The sequence below is a fragment of the Neodiprion virginianus genome, chromosome 2, assembly GCF_021901495.1.
Source record: "Neodiprion virginianus isolate iyNeoVirg1 chromosome 2, iyNeoVirg1.1, whole genome shotgun sequence".
NCBI classification, from domain to species: Eukaryota; Metazoa; Arthropoda; class Insecta; order Hymenoptera; family Diprionidae; genus Neodiprion; species Neodiprion virginianus.
The window spans coordinates 24,482,605-24,503,796 of NC_060878.1; the positions used below are offsets into that span (position 1 = coordinate 24,482,605).

At 33.4% G+C, this 21,192-nt stretch overlaps 1 protein-coding gene across 9 annotated transcripts in view; it reads right to left on the bottom strand.

The window, feature by feature from the left end:
- Positions 1 to 21,192, bottom strand: part of LOC124298024 (venom metalloproteinase 3) — a 107,650-nt gene that overhangs the window by 4,421 nt on the left and 82,037 nt on the right. For 7 of the 9 annotated variants that reach the window (XM_046749574.1, XM_046749572.1, XM_046749570.1 and 4 more), the window contains 7 exons: positions 13,849 to 13,904; positions 10,370 to 10,496; positions 7,225 to 7,389; positions 5,553 to 5,679; positions 4,628 to 4,732; positions 3,939 to 4,090; positions 1,442 to 1,893 (listed from right to left, as the gene is read on the bottom strand). In XM_046749574.1, coding sequence (XP_046605530.1) covers positions 1,442 to 1,893; positions 3,939 to 4,090; positions 4,628 to 4,732; positions 5,553 to 5,679; positions 7,225 to 7,389; positions 10,370 to 10,496; positions 13,849 to 13,904 — 1,184 coding nt within the window. Of the gene's footprint in view, positions 1 to 1,441; positions 1,894 to 3,938; positions 4,091 to 4,627; positions 4,733 to 5,552; positions 5,680 to 7,224; positions 7,390 to 10,369; positions 10,497 to 13,848; positions 13,905 to 18,266; positions 18,320 to 21,192 lie in introns of all 9 variants that reach the window. The other 2 variants (XM_046749568.1, XM_046749575.1) reach the window with 2 other exon arrangements.

A 21,192-nucleotide genomic window follows, 5' to 3' on the forward strand; every position in this document is an offset into this window, starting at 1 on the left:
GTTGGAAATGTTGAAAAAACTTGAGTAGATAATAAATTTGGAAAAAACACAATGAGGATGAATCGGCCGTGCCGTCTGAATTGAAAGTTCGGAAAAGAGAAGCTAACAGTCAAAAAAATTTCCAGCAATGTTATTTGTACCAATGATATTGGACACCACTGAAATAGTATCCATGTTATGTAATAAAAATAATTGTCAGAAAATTTGAATAACTGAAGTCAAGATATCAAGAATCAGAGAGAATATCTAAAAATGAAAATTATATAAATGATTAAACTCTGTGATTTTCAGTCATTCTGAAATTGTTCGGGCTCGTTTTTCTCCTCGCTGTCCCGGTTTCCATAAATTGTGAAATTTACCCACTGTCATGGAATGTCCTCAATTTCAACAACTAAACATTGAATATATGTTTTTTAAAAAGTATCTTACCAAAATTCAAGTTCTGATTCGTTCACAATGTATGTTTTTGTTATTGTAAGGACATTTGCTCTGTTGTGCTATAACTTTGACATATTTCATCCCCAAATGTATGTTTATTGTTTACATTGTATATTTGCTTCACAATATAAAATGGTGAAAAATTGTTAACTAAACGGCAATATATAGCTCATTTCAAGTTTGTTTTGCAACGTTCTTTGAAATCAGTCCAATGACCAATTTGAATTTTGCATTCAAACAAGACACTGACTGCAGAGTCACCGAGCGGCCAAAAATTAGTGAAACTTCCCCATTATCTGAAAATCACAAAAAAAATCCTAACCATATTATAACGTGCTTATGAATAAAATAATCCCAAAAACATTAAAACCGTATAAAAGATGCCAAATTATAACCATTTTGTACATTCAGATAGTAAAACCTTTTTTTCAAATTCTTGGTATTTGAGCTTCTGTTATTCGAGTTTACTCAAAATCATTTCTATTAGCTACATGGTATGGATGTTGTTTCATTCGTGTTCAATATCATTGATGTGAATAACATTCCTCGGGACTATTACTTTTCTACTTTTTACCTTCTGATACAAACGGTACAACACATTCATTCTTGAGGCGGGGTACAGACACCTGGATTGATTCTGATACGTTCGGTATACTTAGAAATTCTACGATTCGCAGTGCTGGATGAGCACCGTTTGCATTACCGACTGCGCGCTGCAGATTGTATTGTTTGCTGCACGCCCTGAGGCGCGCGGCCACTGATCTCTATTGGTTATGTAACAGAAATCAGTGCGCGCGCCGGTAGTGCAAACGGTGCTCATCGAACACCGTCGGTCGTAGAATTTCTAGGGATATTGAATGTGTCAGAATCAATCCAAGTTACTGTACATAGAAATACAGTAGGTAAAGTTGCAGTCATAGAAATTGCCATGCTTAGGTACAAGTATTGTGTTTTGATTATTTCCTTTTGAATGATTATTTTTTTGTAATCCATTCAATCTTACCACGACTATGAATTAGCTGGCCATTAAATGCTCCAATGTTGCCGAATGTTGTCGACGGAAATGAATTTTTATACTCAAAGGGTGTAAAATTAGGATAATTCAGATCATTTTGGCTATTGTAATTCTTTACTGCCGGCGGTATTATTGTTGTTCTTGTTGTTGGGAATAAATTGATAGTCGAATAAGTTGAGTAACCATACGTTTTTTTCGGTAACTCAACATCTGTCAATAAATTCTCTGCGATTTTTTGTGTGTACTTAGAGAACACTTCAGGCGTTGCTTGCGTTTCTGGTGCTCTGAGTCTCGTCGTTGTCGTTGTTGTTGGTGATGTGAATAAATAGGAATATTTAAACGGATTGTTAGTACTCGTGAATGTATAGACATTCGGTAATTCTGGTGAAAAATTATATTTTTGTGGCAAACTGCTGCGTGTCGTTGAATCCCACTGGTACCTGTTTGGCATATAACATTGCAGTATATAATAAGAATTTTTTTTCGATAAGCATCTATTCTATGGAAAATAATATACAGAATCATCAAATCATACTATCGCAAACTTTGCAAATTGATTTACAGATACGGCGGGTGTTGGAGAAATACGTGAAACTTAACCTTCGATAACTTCTGAAATTCATTTCCCAAAAATCAAATATTTTGAAAGGTTAGAAAAATACCTTACTAAAATATGTTTACATTGTTTGAATAAAAGAAATATTGCAATTTTTAATTAATATAAAGCAATATTTCAAAGTAGCATGAGATATCTATTTTACCATAGCGTTCACTATTTTGTTTCATTTTTTTCCTTTTCATACTGAACAACGACATTCTTATCTCAGAAGGCTGAAGAATATTGCAATGTTCATAGCCTCGAGTCATTTATTTGATTCGTTTATTGAAAAAATTGAAGCCTTATAACGATTACGTAGATATGCAAATTTGGAATAATTTCGGCTTTTTACAGTATGTCGGAATTTTTGTATGTTTTTTTAGAGCTTATTGCCAGGAATCTGAAAAATTTCCTGTGCCGTTTCGTCGTGAAGGAAATTATAATTCACAAAGTTTTTGGAAACAAAACTCATTTTATAAAAATTATTTACAATATCAAATTAAGTAATTTGCTACCGATAAAAATGTGAGTATAATATTTTTCTTACAATTAGAGGTCGAACTCTAAGTTTTAACCTTCTAGTTTGACCCAAGAGTTGTCATCGGCAGTGAACGTGTTAATTTTTTTGTGATTCATCAATAGTAGTCTGTTGTTAATAGTTAACCTTTCGAAGCATACATTTTTCTTTGCAGTTAAATTCCTTGAATCTGGACTTGTAAGGGTTTTCGAGGTCGCTGATTTAAAAAATGGAGTCAGATCTGAGAAATTTTCAAAATTCAAAATGGCGGATCCAATATGGCGGACTAAAAATGTGAAAATTATCGGAATGGCTCGAAGATGCACACTTAGGAGTCTTTTTGGGTCACTAAATATGATTGGATTCGCCATTTTGAACCTCTTAATTCTCATTTTGAATTCGTTTCCAACGACCTCGAAAACCCTCGAGTATTTCAAGCGAATCAGTTCAATTTTTATATTTTCAGTCCGCCATATTGGATTCGCTATTTTGAATTGTAAAATTTTGAAACTGGAACCACTTCACTGGAACACTTTGTTTATTTATAGCGCTCATTATATTCGTGGAATCATCATGATTCCTCTTAAAATATCAACATTGACATCTTACAAGTCCAATTATACCGGGACAATCTCTTGAAACTATACATATAATGCGCATGCGCGAGTTTTATCGGCTGCACGGGCAGGCTGGCCACTCCGAGTTTCAGCTGTCAAACCCTGTTTCTGGCGTCGATGTAGTTCATACGAATTTTTAAGGTTAGAATCTCAAACAGTCGAGATAGTGACTCGGAAAGTTGATGCTAATGCTCTTTGAAAATTGGCTTTATTCGAAAACATCGCCGCGGGGCGATTTCACCGACCAATGAGATTGAATTATTTGGCGCATGCGCATTGTATGTATAGTTTCAAGAGATTGTCCCGGTATAAAAAATAATGACAGCGATACCTCAAAAATTGAATATTAATCTTGAATAACGGATACAAAAAAAGGTGTCTCATATATGAGACCCTGTACTGCAAAGGATTCATTTTCGTGAAATTTCTTCTTTTTTCACTACAAGTAATGAGAATAACAAAAGTTATTCACAAATTTCTGTTCTGAAATCGAGCATTTGAATATTGTGCATGTGCCAACCTCGTTTTACCGCACTGTTTGGAAATGGACTCACGCCCCACATGCTTTGAAAATCGAACTGTCCAAGCAAGTGATGCAAACAAAAGTTTTAACGATGAATTTATAATTTCACGATCATCTCTATTGTTTTTATCATTCACCTGATTTTTTTGATCACGATATTCACCGGATTTCATTTATCATAAGCTTTGGTATACCTAAAGATTAATTATTGTTAATTGCCACTGGTTTACCTGTTTTCTGTAGTGTTATAGTTGGAGTATATTGTACGGCTTTGGGGCTCCGTATTGTAGACATTTTCTCGGCGGATATACGTCGGTACATTTTGCGTGTAATCAGGAATTATATTTTCATGTTCTGCTACACATCTTCCATTTAAACAATACTGCGGACAGAAAACAAAATGCGCTACCATACAGTTTCATAATGGTATCATGTTAATTTGTTCAGCTTATCTTTTGGAACACCATTCTTAGATTTTTTCAAAGTTTTTTTTTTATTACAATACAATAAGGCAAAAATCCCCCCTATTAACTCAATTTCTTATTTTCTCATGCAATGTTTTTTCAGTTTTAAATATTGAAACATTTTTGTAGTTTTGTCTTCGTTACAGTTGAGGAAAAATTCTGAAATTTTCACTTTTGGTTTCGATCATTCACTGTACCCATTGGTTTCGGAAGATGAAATAATTTCAAGTTCTTCGATTTTTAAGTTTACAAGTTTTTGTAAAAACATGTGTATTTCATAATGAAAAATTGATTTTTGTTTGTTATTTAGGTTATGTATTACACACACAAGTTTTGTGGAGCAAATTAATTCCTTTTCAATACCAAATTCAATTTTCTAAGATTGTCAGCCAAATTGCATTGAATTTCTTCTCTCAACTCCATCAGTTGTTTGAAAATTGGAGCGCAAGTCTTACCTGCCCATCGCCACAAGGCGATCCTTCAGCTGCTGGTCGATAGGCAACGCAATAACCCGAACCAGCATCAAAACAGAACAATTGCGCACACACCCGATCATCTTTCTGTAATCATACATATTACAGTAGTTAAAATTCCACCCCAAAATCGCCAACAGGCAAGTAATACAATATATTTGTGTCAAAGTTCATTTTCAGTACGATAGGATTTTATGATGGGAATATGATATAAAGAAAATGTTTGGAATCAAATTTTCTCAACAATTGTCTTTTTAGTTTTTAAAGCTAGGACTTTCATACACCGTTCATAAAAATTTAAGGTTCCATATTCACTTTAAAAAGCGTGTAATTTCGAAGACGATCAACTTTGTGAATAATGTATGTAAACAATTTTTCAAAAGATCATTTTGAAGCTTAAAGCATGCTTCAAAATATTTCTTGCATTTTTGATCTACATCAGTTTCGTTCAAAGTTATCTCTTCAAACCTCAAACGAATCTGTTGAAATTTGTGAAAATTAAGTTGGACTTCTAAAAGTTGCATAGGAAATTTTTGTTTTGTCCCACTTCCAAGAGAAGCAATTTGAAGTATAAACGGCCCTTTTCAAAATCCTTCTTTCTAATTTGTTATTGACCATCTATGGAAAAAATTTTCGTAAAACTATGATGAAATCTAACAAAGGTTATATTAGAAGAAGATAAAGACGAAGAAATCATCGTAGACGGGGTTTTGCCTAAGTTTGTTCAATCTGGAAAAAACGAAAATGCTACTTTGAACATTTTATGCCTGCTTTTTTTTGCAAAGCTGAATGAATGGCGCGTTAATTTTTGCAAACAGTATCTGTATGAGAAAAATAAAAAGTAAATGGTCGGGGTCACAGGTTAGCGAATTGGGCATGAGCATGAAATCCCTTGTATTTCACTCACGAAGCATGCACTAGTGCCGCGATCTTTTCGACATTGCGCATCAAGAGATAACAGCTTTCCTGGAAGAACTCTGGGCAGTGCTTCGTCCTCGTGTGGCGCGTTGAAAAGACACGTGGCTGTGTCCCCACTGAAAATTAATATCATAGATTATTATTCAATAGAATTGACGTTTTCTTAAAATGAATATTCGGTGTGTTGTAACCTGCGTGCAAAATAGTTAGACTACCAAGTTCCGATGGACACATTAGACACGTGTGTGTATCGGACGTCTTCTCTAAATAACCAACCTTCTGTGGTCACCGCCAACCGGCGTCAGCTCATAAGGAAACGCGTAATGTGAAAAAATTCAAAAGTCTATTATTCGTTAATAAATATTATGCATTGTAATATGACCTCCGGTGGGATTTCGTTTGAGCTAGACGGACGGATAACATCTTAAGTGGTAACACCACAGTAAAAACATAAAAAATGTACAATTTGTTTTTTAATGGAAGAATAAGTAATACGATAATTATATTTGAGGGAGTTATTAGACATGTATTTAAGTATAATAAAAAAAAAAATTATTATTAACAAATATTCAAAAATGGCGACATCGGAGCCATTCTCGCGAGACATGTAGCACGCAGTGTAACTGGTGCACATTTGAATCTGGAAAACAAAAATCAATTAATCTACATATTAATAGCTACAGAAATACGTAGGTGATTTTTGCTAACTTAATTTAAACATTATTAATTAGCAGATGAGTGCCCTTTCTTTGGTCGAAAATTGAACATTTTCTTTCAAATACTCGCCAATTGCACAAAAATCAATATTTTTAAAATCTCCTACCTATTTCTCTAGCTATAGACATGTGGATTAAGTATTTTTTTTTTCTAGATTCAAATTTATACCAGCTACACTGCGTGCCGTAAAATTCAACATGTCTCGCGGGAATGGCTCCAGCATCGCCATTATTAAATATTTGTTGATAATAATTTTTTGTATTACACTTTAATACGTGCCTAATAACTTCCTTAAAGATTATTATTTTATTACCTTTCCTTTCATCTAAAGAAAGGTCAAAGAAGTGCTTTTCTTTTACTATTACAGTGGTATTACCCCTTAAATATACCACAGGTGCATCGATCATTAATAATCATGTTAATTGAATCGAATAATATTTTATTCCTTCAAAAATCACCAGTCTAGGAACAGAAAGATATTCAACCATGTTTATTGTAATGCGAACATAAAACGCAAAAAAATCTCATTGCTATATAATTTGGGAATTTCAATAATATGCTTATGATTTAGTTGAAACATTTTTTTGCTTGCCATAGCCGTAAATAATTTTTCGTTTCTTCAATTCTTCGAACGAAGATACAATAGAATATGAAGAAATAATTTGAAAAATCTAACTTGTGTACTTGTAATTTTTTTTTTCTATTTACGCCGCGATAAAGTACTCATCAAATCTATGTAACACTGTCAAAATTGTTAAATTATGCATATATCAAAGTCTTTCTATGGTAACTCAATTATTTTTTCAATGAAAAATCAAAGTTTTTCAGAAACATTCTACAAAATTTGAAAACGAAAAGTATATCGCGATCATTAAAAAAATATTTATAACGTCGTCTCGTTGGTAATGAATTCGATGCAAGTCATCGAAGCTGCCAGGACTCACTTTAAAAAATGGTGGAACGACGAGACGCTGCAGTGGGACCATTTGAAACCCTTTTCCGTGTGTCTGAGATCACTCATTATGTAGCCGTCTTCCCAACGACATTTTTCGGCGCCGGGACCACCGAGATAACTTGGTGGTGGAGAACCGTCATGGACAGCGCCAAGCCTAATGGGAAGATTTACAATTAAGTCAAAACGGTCAGCATTGCGGGCAACGAATTTTTCATATTTATTTCTTCTAAAAAAAAGGAGTCAAATAAAATACCAAGTAAATTTAGGGCGTTTTTATATTAGCTTTGAAGATAAGTAATAGTAATAATAGGTAAAATGTTTTTGAAATGAAAATCGATGAAAGAAAAAGAAATATCCGGTTCAGATGGCGTGAAATATCTCATGTACACAATAGATATTTTCGTATCAACGGCGTAAAGTGTTATGTCCGTGATGCAAGCGATATTTTTCGGCCTACCTTGACGTAAAACGGGATTTTATGATTCTGGCACGGATGTAGAATCCCGTTTCCAGCCTACTATGATGAAATGCGAATGCGAATGCGCATGCGTGGAGTACAGAAAAGACCACTTTTTAGTTCTAGGAGTTAAAAGTGGTATTTTTTATACTGTGCGCATGCGCTGTCGCGAACAAATCTGACTTACACGACTCCAACCTCAATTTCGTGGTTCGTGAAAAAATACGTAACATACTCTTGTCAAATAAAGAATCGTGTCCAACAAGGAGGAAACAGTCTTTTCGCCTCGCGTATTTGCAATATCCGTCTTCGGTTCACGTACGACTCATATTGCAAAATCACGCGCAACTTGAAAAACCCGAGTTTGCCTCCTTCATACACAACATACTATTTTGCAAACAATGCAGTTTCTTTACGCCTGTGTCTCTCCAATAGGCTGATTTTTTGTTTCGCATCTTCCCTTTATGATACGTAAAATATCTAATGAATATTGAATTCATAGAATGAAAACAAGCCGTAATAATACTACTTTTTACGCAATTTCCATCACGTTACAAACAAATTCAGTTGCTAGAAGTACCGTAAAATATGATCAAAATTTTTTTTCTTAAATAAAGGCCCTCTCTTATGAATAGTTTCGGTACTAGAGAACACCGAACCTTAAAATGTTCATCCTATTTCCAGTATTCCTTTGTGCATGGAAACTACGAATCAAAAAAATCATTTCTAATAAATAAAACTTGAGCATGTAATCGGACAAGGCCACTCTAAGGTCATGGACTCATCCACTCCTCCAACCTCAATGACTTTACCTGTAGATGAAGTTACTGGTGTGACCTGGTGCAAATAGGTGTTTTTGGTTCTCGGATTAGAAAATCGAGATTAGAGAGCGCCTATGTATACATATGTATGTATATACAGGATGAGTTTTTTACCTTGAGACATCAAAATATCTCAAGAAGTACGCATTGTACAAAGAAATGTTCGAGACTAAAACTGTTTGATTTTGATGGGGAAAACTAACCCCGTAAAATTCAATCCTCCACCCCAACCCCTGAGGGCATGAGGAGTAGTAACTTTGAAATCTTAAATGGAAACCACTATTTTTTATTGCAGATTCAAATTGTCCATGAGAAAATACACAAGTTTTATTCGAAACTTTTTAAATGCCTGCCAGATCACCAGACCTTAGGTCACCGGATTTTTATTTGTGGGGTTATTTAAAGGGTGAATTTTATCAAGAAGTACCAACGACTCGTGAGAACATGATTCAGCGAATCAGAAATGCTTGTGCGAAAATAACACCAGAGACACTTCTCAGTTGTGTACAATCATTCGAAGCGCGGATCAACAAATGCATCGAAGTGGAAGGTCACCATTTTGAGAACTTGATGTGAAAGATCACTCAGAAACAAGCAACCCGATAGTTTCCAAATCGTACTCTTGGAATCGTTTAACACGTACTACTTTATGAAAAATTTGATTTTTAATAATTACAGCGCCATCTGTATCCGATCGAAAAAAAAATTTCGAATAAAACTTGTGTATTTTCTCATGGACAATTTGAATCTGCAATAAAAAATAGTGGTTTCCACTTAAGATTTCAAAGTTACTACCCCTCACGCCCTCAGGGGTTGGGGTGGAGGGTTGAATTTTACGGGGTTAGTTTTCCCTATCAAAATCAAACAGTTTTAGTCTCGAACATTTCTTTGTACAATGCGTATTTCTTGAGATATGTTGATGTCTCAAGATAAAAAACTCACACTGTATATACATACATACGTATACATAGGCGCTCTCTAATCTCGATTTTCTAATCCGAGAACCAAAAACACCTATTTGCACCAGGTCACACCAGTAACTTCATCTACAGGTAAAGTCATTGAGGTTGGAGGAGTGGATGAGTCCATGACCTTAGAGTGGCCTTGTCCGATTACATGCCTAAGTTTTATTCATTAGGAATAATTATTTTTTTCGTATTATGTCTTAGGGGCCGTACTTAAATTACGTAACGGAATTTGAAGAACTTTTCAACCCCTACCCCCCCTGTGTATCAGATCATAACAAAATGTCAACCCCCCCCCCCCCCCGCCCCAAATTGTACGTAATTTTTCGGAATCAAATAACGAAATAGCATAAAATTTTATTAAAATCATTTGTATTTTTCATTATTCTTTTATTTATTAATTATTAATTAATTATTAAGTGTTTTAATTACTGTAAGTTGAGTGATCTAATGCCAAGAGCTACCGCGGCGCGCTAGTTTCAAAATGTTAAAGGTTTGGCTATAACAGAATCTGGCGCGGGAATTCAGTTTGAATTTTTTTATTAATTATCAAAAAATTTTACATTCAATTCAAAAAATTACGTACAAGCATCAAAAGACCCCCTCCCCCGTATCGTAACAAAGTGTAACAATCGAGTCTGACCCCCCCCCTCCCTTACGTTTGTTACGTAATTTAAGTATGGCCCCTTACACAAAGAAAGACTGGAAATAGGATGAACATTTTAAGGTTTGTTGGTCACTAGCGACGAAGCTATTCATAGGAGAGGGTCGTGTCCGCGGAGACTTTTTAAGAATGCCAAGATCTACAACATATCAAAAATCCAGATGATTTCACTAAAACGCAGGGACGCAGTTTTTTTCACAACGAAGATGATCTAGAAGTAAACTTACAAATGTCCAACTTCGTGGGCTGCGACGATAATCCCGCTGAAGCCTCCAGTATCCTCGATAATCGCGACAGAGTTGACTTTTTCAAGACGTTTGTTAACGACGCAGGCTCCACCAACATATGCAAAACCTATACGGGAAGGAGAAATCAAATTAGTCCTACTGAATTATGGGTATCATTTTGCGTTGAGATTCGTGTTTTTTTTTATCACTTGTTATTTCGTTGTTGTTTATAGGCTTTTTATCATTATTATAAGCTTTTTCGACATGATATGTTGAATTAATACCAGAGCAATGAAATTTGTTAATTGCTTTAGCTGCCGTCCCAAACGTTATCACCTGAGATTCGAAAAAAAAGAGTTGCACGAAATATGCCATAGTATATTCTATTTCAAGTGCGGATAGTGACACGTGCTATTTTTTTCAACACCTGTGAAGGAAAGTTTGATTTCAGAACCAACCAAAGTACCACTGAGAGCGCGTAAAATTCCGGTTAGGTTAGGTTAGGTTATGTTAGATAACTTACGCTCAAAGTCAGTGCGTAAAATTGAGTTATCCGAAAGAGCGCACGCGCCAACTTTGCTATACCGCACTTTTTGGGAATGGGGCACTTTACGCACGCTCCATATGCTTCGAAAATCAAACTCCCAAGCAAGTGTTGGAAAAAATATCTTTAAAAATTCAACAGTCTTTTTCTTGTATGAATTTGCCACAAGTATGTGAGTTATAATTCAACTTATTAGTGAATAGAAATATTTTTCGTATTCAAAGTAAATGAGGTGTGTTTTCGTTAATTAATCTCGGTTTTCTCGTTTGGGCCAGGTATTTATCATTGTTAATTGTTTGTAGTCTACTAAATGAGAAGGTTTATTCATTATAATAGTATAAGATTATTTGCAGCAGAATTAGTGACCCGTATACGTTGTATATAATAATAGTTATCTGTATATAATATAAAAGTATTCCCCGTATTATATACCATTATACACAAGTTTTCATTTTGTTGGTTGAAGCAGGCCTCTTTGCAAGCGACATGCATCTGGTTTCAGTTTTTTATCGTAAGAAGGTAAAAGTGTGGGAAGAAAATTTTGAATAACAAGTTTGATTGTATATCAAGTACCTTTGTAACAATAATTTAAGTTCGAAGGAATATGTCGAGAGCATGGGTCAATTATTTTGTACAGATACTTAAATAATATGGCAATTTTTTCCTTTTTTGACTCGATTTGTTCAAACAACTTCATTGTAAATAACAAATATTATAGACTGATTTTTTTCACTGAAATTATAGCTGTTTGATTTTGATGAAGTAATTCAAGAGATCAACATTCAAAATCTATTAATTATTATTACACAATAAAGATTGATTTTCAAAATCGTCGAATTATTATCAAAATTATTATTACGTTGTAGTAGTAATAACAAACTACCGATAGTTACAAATATTATTAATATCAGCGTACAAGGAAGACTGATTTCGAAATTCTGTTTTTTGCGCTCTGCCCTATTGTACACTATTTAGAGATCGGATCACCGTTTACTTTACCTGACAAAAGTGAGATCATTCACACTTTTTGGCTTTAGTTTGTCGAGTAATTGATTTTAAAAATAAATTTCTTCCAAATCATTATTAACTTGGGTACTTAAAGTAAAACTGTCACGACTCCCATCAAGATTAATTCTTTCCCGTTTCACTCACGATCTGAATTTTTATACACTTTCTCCAATGTTATAAAAAAAATTTAAATAATAAGTAAAAAATAGTCATTTCAAAAAACAATATTTTTTGAATTCAATGATAGAATAAAAATCTTACGGGAATAATTGACATTGAATTGATATTGTAAAAAATTGCCCTATTACCAATTATTTTCAAAACTTCATTCGATAGAAATATTTAAAAAATCATCTAATTTAGGAAAATTAGAAAGAACGGTACACTAAAAATGGCGCAATCATAGATATATGTGTAAATTTAGTTCAAAACGTTTCAGCCAAATGTAACGACTGATAAATATCGAGTGACCCATGATCTCAATGTTACCCGCGAATGAGAGAACATTCAAAAACTCTACCTAATTATTGACATTTTTCGTAGTTAATTTCATTCTTTTTCCAACGGCAAATACTGACAATTGTTAGTACGCATTTACGAGTTTTTTTTTTCCTAAATATGAATACCTCGTGTTTTGAGTTCAGTATTACTCATTCCGAGTTTGGATAAAGAGGACGTTCAGTCTCAAAACTTACCAAGCACGGTCCTTATCAGAAACGCGTCCAAAGATGAGAGACATTTATTAAAACCAGTATAGAAATATAGAGTACATAGAATATAAGTGCAGGTAGAATACAGTGAAATGTGAATATTTTATAACGATTTGAAAACTATAGTTTTAACCGTCCTGTCAATACCAATTTCGTTTCACGTCTAGAGCGGGCAGTCAATTGATTTCTAATCTCCGTGTAGTAAATCAGTTGTTTTAGATTTTTTGGCGGTCACAATATCCACATCGAGATATGAAAAAATTCACTGTCGATTTCGATAATTTGGTCTCCATAACTTATGATTTACACTAGATTTTAGTAACATATAATAGCAAGACACTAGTAAAAAAATTTTTATCACAAGAAATTTGGCAAACCGTTTTACTAATTAAACTTCTTCGGGATTCGTTTTGATCGACATATTTTTTGAAAAAATTCCTCCGTTGAAACGATTAAATGGATGAGTTTTTCGAACAAAATGATTTCGAGAAAAGTTTAATCGGACTTTTATTTTGAAATTGATGTATACATTCATTATCGACTTTTTGTGGATTTTGTCATGAAAATCTAATGTGCATTACAAGTTATTATGCCGAAACTGTCGACATCTCGCGCATGAATTTTTATAAATCGTAAATATCAAAAGAGCGTGTCATAAAGAAATGAAAATACGGTCAATCCATCAAACATTTTTGTAAATATAATTCTAAAAGTTTCAGTTGCGGTCACTTTTTCCGAAACAGAATTGAAACTTGCAAATTTATTTCCCATTTCCGTGTTCTTCGCGACAACTGTGATAACGCAGTGCTGAAAGGCAGGCGCATTTTTGCAAATCGTAATGTTTTCGATTTTATGACATTGATTCATGGCGAAGAATCGAGGAAGCAGTTGTAGAAAATGCGATAGGATATCGTCTGCATTATTTATACTATAATTGGCAATATTATGGAAAAGGTGAAAGATTTATTAAACAGAAATCACACTTGCAGTAGCGTGTATTAAACAGAAGTATAACATTATAGAGAACGAGTAAGGAAAAGGTAAGAAATCAGTTGAAATTTATTTGTTGACAGTGAGAAAATTGAACAACGTTCCAGTTATAAGAAAAAATGGATGATTTGAACGAAATTAAAGTATAAAAAGAAAAACACGTGTACGGAGATAAAAAATAAAATGAAAATTTGCAATCGACGTTTGATTTTTATTGAGAAACGTACCTGCAGTTCCTCTATTGCACACGTCATTCGCGTATTGCCTCCTGCACATATCTAATCTGCAACGCAACAACAAAAATGTTCTTTATCCTGTAAATTAAGTATAGTGACTATATTTCGTTTCCCAAAGTCACGAGACAATTTAATTATAACAGTAATAACAACAGTCATAAAAATATTAATAGTGATTCACAGTATAATTATTCCAAGTGCAAATATTTCAGTAATGAAAAAATTTCGTCAATCTCGGCAGCCCGCCTAGAGTCTGAGGAATGAGAATAATGAAAAAAAATTATTATTTTAGCCAATAATCGTACCTGGTGAATACAACATAAAGCTGACCAATGTATTGAAAATTAAAACATCATTTAAACTCGTCAATGTCTGCGCGTTAATCGGATTTTATAACCGTCACTGCAAAATTGTCCTTCAATTACGCTTCGATGGAATTTTATAGTAATATCCATTTGTGGAACCCGATCATCGACAATTTTCAAAACGCTTATTCCAAGTTACAACTATCGATATTAACTGACAATGAAAAGGCTAGAATAGTACTTTTCGTAGCATGCGCAGTGTTGCCAACTTGGTGAGAATATTTACCTGTTTAGCGGTTGGCAGGAAATTTGGCGATTTTGAAAGCAACTTGGCTTTTTTAGCGGGTAATTTTGTGGTTTTCGCCAACTTCACATTTTTACCGGGAAATTTGATGGTTCGATTTTTTTTTTTTATAATGGATTGATATTTACACCATTTTTTTTTTCTGCAAAAATTTAAATAAACACAAAGGAACAATAACAAATGCAAATACACTATACCCACAGTCAAATATGAAACCAAATAAACTAAAACTACAATCAGATATAAACCCAAATAACGAGTCAAATATGATCTCAAATAAACAAACCCAACATCCAGTCAAAACCTCAAATGAACAAACCCCAAACAGGTCACATAAAAATTCGAATGCATAAACAATTATTTGTAAACTTCACATTGACATTTTTCAATTTGATATCAGATACAACCTTTCTTATCATAAAACACAAAAAAATGAAATTGGTTACGCTAGCATGCTCGTTTTCGTAGGGTTTTATGTACGCCTTTTGATTGGTTTGTCGGGTTCGGTTTTTGAAGTTTGGTGTTTTTTTTTCGCGGATAACGTAGCTAGTTCCTCTATTTTGGGTGAGAAATTGTCCAGACGAGTCTAGTGGTTTTTGTTGGGATTTGACAAGGACCGTAGTGGGATTACGACAATCCGAGTTGGCAACACTGCATACATGTAAACTGAGTCTATTCCAGTTAGACCGATGTTTTCACCAGCCGTAGGACGGAGGCGGGTCATGCCGAAAACATCGCTCGAACCGAGAAACGGTTTACGAGCGCATGCAGAGGCATGACATAGTACTTTATGTGGCATGCCGCTAAACTAGGTATTTTTAGAGCAAGGATTATGATCTCAGTACGAGCTGAAGGCGAGCCAAAAGCTAGTACTGCTATCACGCCGTCGAACTAACACGTCGCCATAACCTCAATCATCTCGTGTCGTATTTGTCGACTCTTTCACGCCTGTGCCGTTAAAAGTATTGTATGGGACGCGTCCGTGGACTGTTTTTGATTTGAATAATGATTTCAGTAATAATTTCAATTATTATCCTTGCCCTGAAAAAATCTACCTAACGGGCATGCCACATATAGTAATATTTTATGGCCTAGTCATGAAAAATTTTAAGGCTTAAAAGTTTTACTTCCAATAATAAGTTACGAGTTTTATGTGAAAACGTCATAAACATAGTGAATTTTGATAGCAGAATGCAAAATGAAGAAAATATTCTGTTATGCTGCAATTTTTGAATTATAAATTTTACTTTGAAAGTAAACTATTAACTTGTTTTCAAACGCTCTTAATTATACCGGAGGATTCGGTGCATCTTGTCGATCAGTTTCAACTTACAGCGAATGAGAAACTGATTACGTTTTCGGTATTTGCTGCCATGAAAAAATAAATGGTTGCCTATCTGCTGGTGCTTATCGCTAAGGTTTACTGAATCATTTATCTCCGTTTTAACAAAATTATTACGACTATCGTAAATGTGTTTCCAATTTTTTTCTTCTTAATATTCTGCTTTTAAATACGACTATCTCTTTTGCCTAAATAAAGCAAAAATAGTAATCTTCAAGACATGTGTCGGCAAAAAATAGGATTCCAGATCAACATCTTTTCAAAGTATGAATGTTTAAACATTAAGTTTCTATCGACACATCATGCCTGGAAAAATGTTGCCAAGAATATCAAATGACTGACTTTAGCTTTCAGAAAAAAAAAGGTTTTAACCCTTACATTTTTTCTTATTCAAAGTTAACTTGTATGTTGCGAATTTGAAATCAAATGGCAGCAGCGCACTATTAGTTAGTATAAATGGTGTAACAACTCTTCTTCTTTTCTAATTTACAACATGTTAGTTCAATCGTAGATTATCGGGTCAAAGACAGGTGGCATTAACGTTATATCCCATATTTGAGTCGAGTGATGTTGAATTAGTTGAGTGATATATAGGTCATTCCATGCAAAATAATCCAGCCTGTGAGTCTCTCCTTTTGTTTCCTTTTTTACTCAGAGTCGTCAGCTCAATAATTGAAAGACAAAAATTTAAAAAAAAATAAAAAACTGGACCAAGAATATTTTCCTTAACATTTCTTAACAAATTATTCAAGCTATCTCAAAACTATGATGATTTAATTTTTGAAACGATTTACACAATTTATGATGTAAAATACTGATGTAGGATTCCCGTTCTTTGTATTTTTCCAGAGGGATTTAAACTATACATTTCAAAAATTTCGATACACTTAGTTATTTATACATTTGTGAGTGGTAATTTTTGTTACAATTTTTTATAATTGAAAAATTCAATTTACCATCATAAACCATTTCATAAATAATTATGCCGAAGTTATTGAGTTGAAAAACTGAAGTTCGTCTGTGAGCCATCGAAAAAATCGGAATTCCACTTCCGTTTTGGTTTCAAAGTATAAGTTTACACCGTAGAATTTGCGCGAACTTTTTTTTTTTTTTTTTTTGGAAATCAAATTATGGTTTTTGAAATAGCTCAAAAAATATGTAAAAACAAACTGGTTGTAAAAAACGCTGTATTTTTTTTTGTGATTTCTGCGGCGAGAATTGTTGTACACTCTTAACAAAAACTGATGTTATTTCGAAATTGCGTAACGTTGCAGAAAATACCTGCGAACAACTGTTCAAAGGATCATTTTGAAGATTGGGATATCAACTTCAAGATACTTCTTGCAGATTTGGTCTAACAGAATTACCTTTAAATTTTTGCTACTTCCTGCTAATAGCATATAATAGAAGGAAACCTAAAAATCGGTGGCTCCAATTGAACTTTTCATGTCACGTTAGTTTAGTCATTTAAAAAAAATTTTTTTATAATAAATGTCAAGAAAACTGTCATACAACGCCATCGAATTCGTCATTACTCAATTTAGTAAATGTATAGCTTGATCATGCAAATGACAACTCCGACTTCAAAAACTTCCACGGAGTAAAGTGATTTTTTTCGATTTACGAAACAGCCAATTTGAATTGTAAACTGTCGTATTCCAAATCCTATTTTTTCTAATTTCTCTTACAATTTTTTTTTTTTTTTTGTGGTGCTAATTGCCTAATTGAACAAAAAAAAATGTTTGATAAACATTGCTGAAACGTAACGAAACTCATCGTAGAAGGGTTTCTGAACGATGCAGACCGAATAGGCAAAAAATATTTCAAGACTGATACTCTAAGCTCTAAATGACTTTTTGAACACTTATTTGCATGTATTTTTCGCAAAGTTGCGCCGCATTAAAATTACAAAATTTGTTCAAGTAAAAACGCATGGCTCGCTAATTTTTCCAAGCAATACGCGCAAAAAATAATCTGAAGTGGTTAGGGTCACAGACCGGGTGGTTTGGCATGGAACTCACCATACAATATCATTGTATTATTATAGTATCTAAACTTACAAAGCCCACGCGACAGTTTATTTCATTAGTCTACATGATCCGTACGGTGTCATTGCAGCCCAGTAGTATAAAATATGATAAGCTGTGATGAATGAATTAGATTTATCTTCGGGGTGGTTCAAGTTTCGGCTATATCAAATTTATAAGTTACGAATAAGTTTCGTCGAATTTCTTTTCTTCTACTAAATTGCACAATTCATCGTCTGGCAGCCCTCATAGATAAATCTAATAATTATTGCATTTTACCCGGTTGTTAACTGTTTTTATGTATATACAAATTATTTTAAATAATCTAAAATTCAATCAGCATAATTCCGATATATATATACATGTTTCGGATTCGCAAAATATAAATTAAAGATCGGAAAAAAGCTTAATCGCTAAGTAATAAACCATACCGGCTGTTCCCTTTGTGCAGCGGCCGCCTTTCCTACGGCGGCACATATCATACCTGTTTTTCAGAATAAAAAGATCGAAAGTATGAAATTATTAATTTTATACATAATTATCGAACAAGATATACATTAGGGTTGAAAAAATATGAGTGTGTATATATTATTGTGAAGCTTCCAAATAGGACGATATCTGGTAAATCGATTGTTTAAGTACCTACAGAAAGTTTGAAAAAAATTTAGGAAACGGTAAAAAATAGTAACGTTTTGTGGTGGAACAATTATAAATTGATAAGCTTCCGCTCATTTATTCAGGAGCATGAAATATATCAACAAATGTTAATTTGGTGGAACTATTTTTGAAATATTTCTACAAATATATGATAATTTTTTGAAATATTACCAAATATTTTACAGCAATATTTCAACAATATATAAAGAAACCAAGTTGAAAATATTTCCATCAATGTTACAATATAATTTTGCATTCGTCAGAAATCTAAGAAGAAAACTAGATAATCTTACGTTATTAGCGAATCAAAGAGAAAATAAATGATTCAGAATATTTACAGAAATTGTGCCAAATATTTCACGGTAATGATTGAAGAAAATGTCTTAAAATCATTTTTAAACATTTGTAACAATATTACAGAGTAACGTATTGGAATATGATAAAAAATGTTTGAAAAATATTCTAAAACAACTTTTAACAATAGCCCAAGATGTTTTCCTAAAATATTTCAGTAATATTGTTAAAAATATTCCAGAGATCATAGAGCAAATATTTCCAGGAAGTGTTCGTGAGTTATTGAAATATTTCATGCCCTGCAGATTGTGAAAATTTGAGGGATTCGTTAATTTGTTTTTCTTTCTAATTTTATCACATCTTTGAATAGCATTTCGTGAAAAGAACACCTGGACATTTCTTTCTTGGATTTGCGAAGAGCAATTTCCTAAAAAAACAACATGTTCTGCTCAAGAGATTTCCGTCTTTTGTTCTAACTTGTTTCATGTCATAGATTGACGTTTGAAAAACACCCAATCAGAGGTGTGTACCCATCATGGACTTTTTTTTTTACTACTTTGCTTTTTAATTCGAAAACAATAATATTATTATTTCTTATATACTCTTATTTCTCAATTTTTTTATTACATGTAGCTATAGCATGTGATTACGGAAAGATTCACTGTAAAGGTAATTTTTGTATTTGTAATTTATATTGCATAAAAAAATAAATTTTGATATGCGTATTCCTTCAGAAAAAGTATTCAACTATTCATTAATCACTTGCAAATTTATTATATGGTATGTGCAATATGTATACCTATACAGGTATAATATAATGAAAAAATTGAAAGCAAGAATTCTTGATCATCAGTGATGTTGTGTTAGACTTCTTTACACGTTTGGTAATACCGTGAAACTTCTCTTAACGGACACCTCTCAACAACGGATTCCTTTTTACAATGGACAGTCTAAAAATCTCTAGAAGCACAATTTACACGTTAGTATTGTTCTGAATAGCGGACAATCCTCAATAACGGACATTATTCTTAGTCCCGAAGATGTCTGCTATTGGGAAGTTTCACTGTAGAAAAAAATGAGTTACTCCTATAGAAAATTAAATGATGAAATATCGGCTTGCTTGCACTGTTTATGGAGTGTTTGGATTGAATGCGATTTTTCAAAAGTGGCTGTACGGAATCTACACGGAGAGAAAAAACTAGAGCTTAAGGTAGTTGGGCAGTAATTTTGGAAATCTTTAATTCACGTGAATATTAGTTATGTAATTTTTTGAGTAATTCTAAATAATCCTGTAAAGTTTTAAAATGATTTACCGTTTAGTTACTGAGTTTTTTGATATTAAAGTTGAGCTATTTTATACTGTGTAGATAGGGACTGGTTTAAAAACTGAGTTTCGAGTTGGTTGTTTTAGAAGAAAATGTTTAGAACGGGGAAGAAGTATTGAATAAGATAAAATGAATGTTTAGGAATAATATATCAAATTTTTGCGAATTTTGACCATCATTTAATAATTAAAAACATAATATAAAAAAAATACGATTGTAATTTTGGTTAGGTTGTACATGATATTGCTAAAACACTTTATTTTTAGTATTTTTTTTGCAAATCTCCCATTGAATCGTAACTGATCTGACATTTTGATTTACAAAAATAAAGGTTATAGCGAGGTAAACATTAAAGGTTCAAGCAGACTACAATACAAGAAAATCACGTGACGTTGCTAAATTTATTTTCTATTATTTGAGGAATACAGTGCTCACAATTATCCATCGAATGGCTTTACTGTCGCTACCCAACTACCTCAACGAACGAACGTTGGTGATACCTCGATAGCAAGCTTTTCTTTTAGAATATACTTCTGCGCTGCTTCGGTTCATCGCAAAGAACGGCTCCACGGACAATAAGCTCGGCGTATAGAGAAAAACAACAATGTTAAAGTTAGTAACGTTATTCTAACGATTTATGCTGAGGAGAAACCATTACTTCGCAATTTTGGAATTGTTAGAAATTTAGTGAACCGTAATGAAACAAAATATACTCATATTTTGAAATCTTTGTAATTGGAAAAATGAGAAAACGGAAATTTTTTTTCTGTTTCGTAACGGTATCGTTACAAACATCAATCTCGTGAAAAGTCCCTAGAGTCACTTGGGCTAATAGCAAGGCTGTCATGCACTGTAACCATTGAGTTAACCGAAGGATATTTACAAGAGAGCTCACGGATTTTTGCCGTGAGATTCGTTGCGATTGCTTTTTAAGCGAAGCGTCTGCAGTATAAGAGGCGTGGCTTGAAACACAATCGCAAGGAGCCTCACGGAAAAAGTCCGTGGGCTCTCTTAGAAATATCCTTCGGACAACTTCATTGTTTTAGCGAAAGGCAACGTTGCTATGAATCCAATCGGTTCA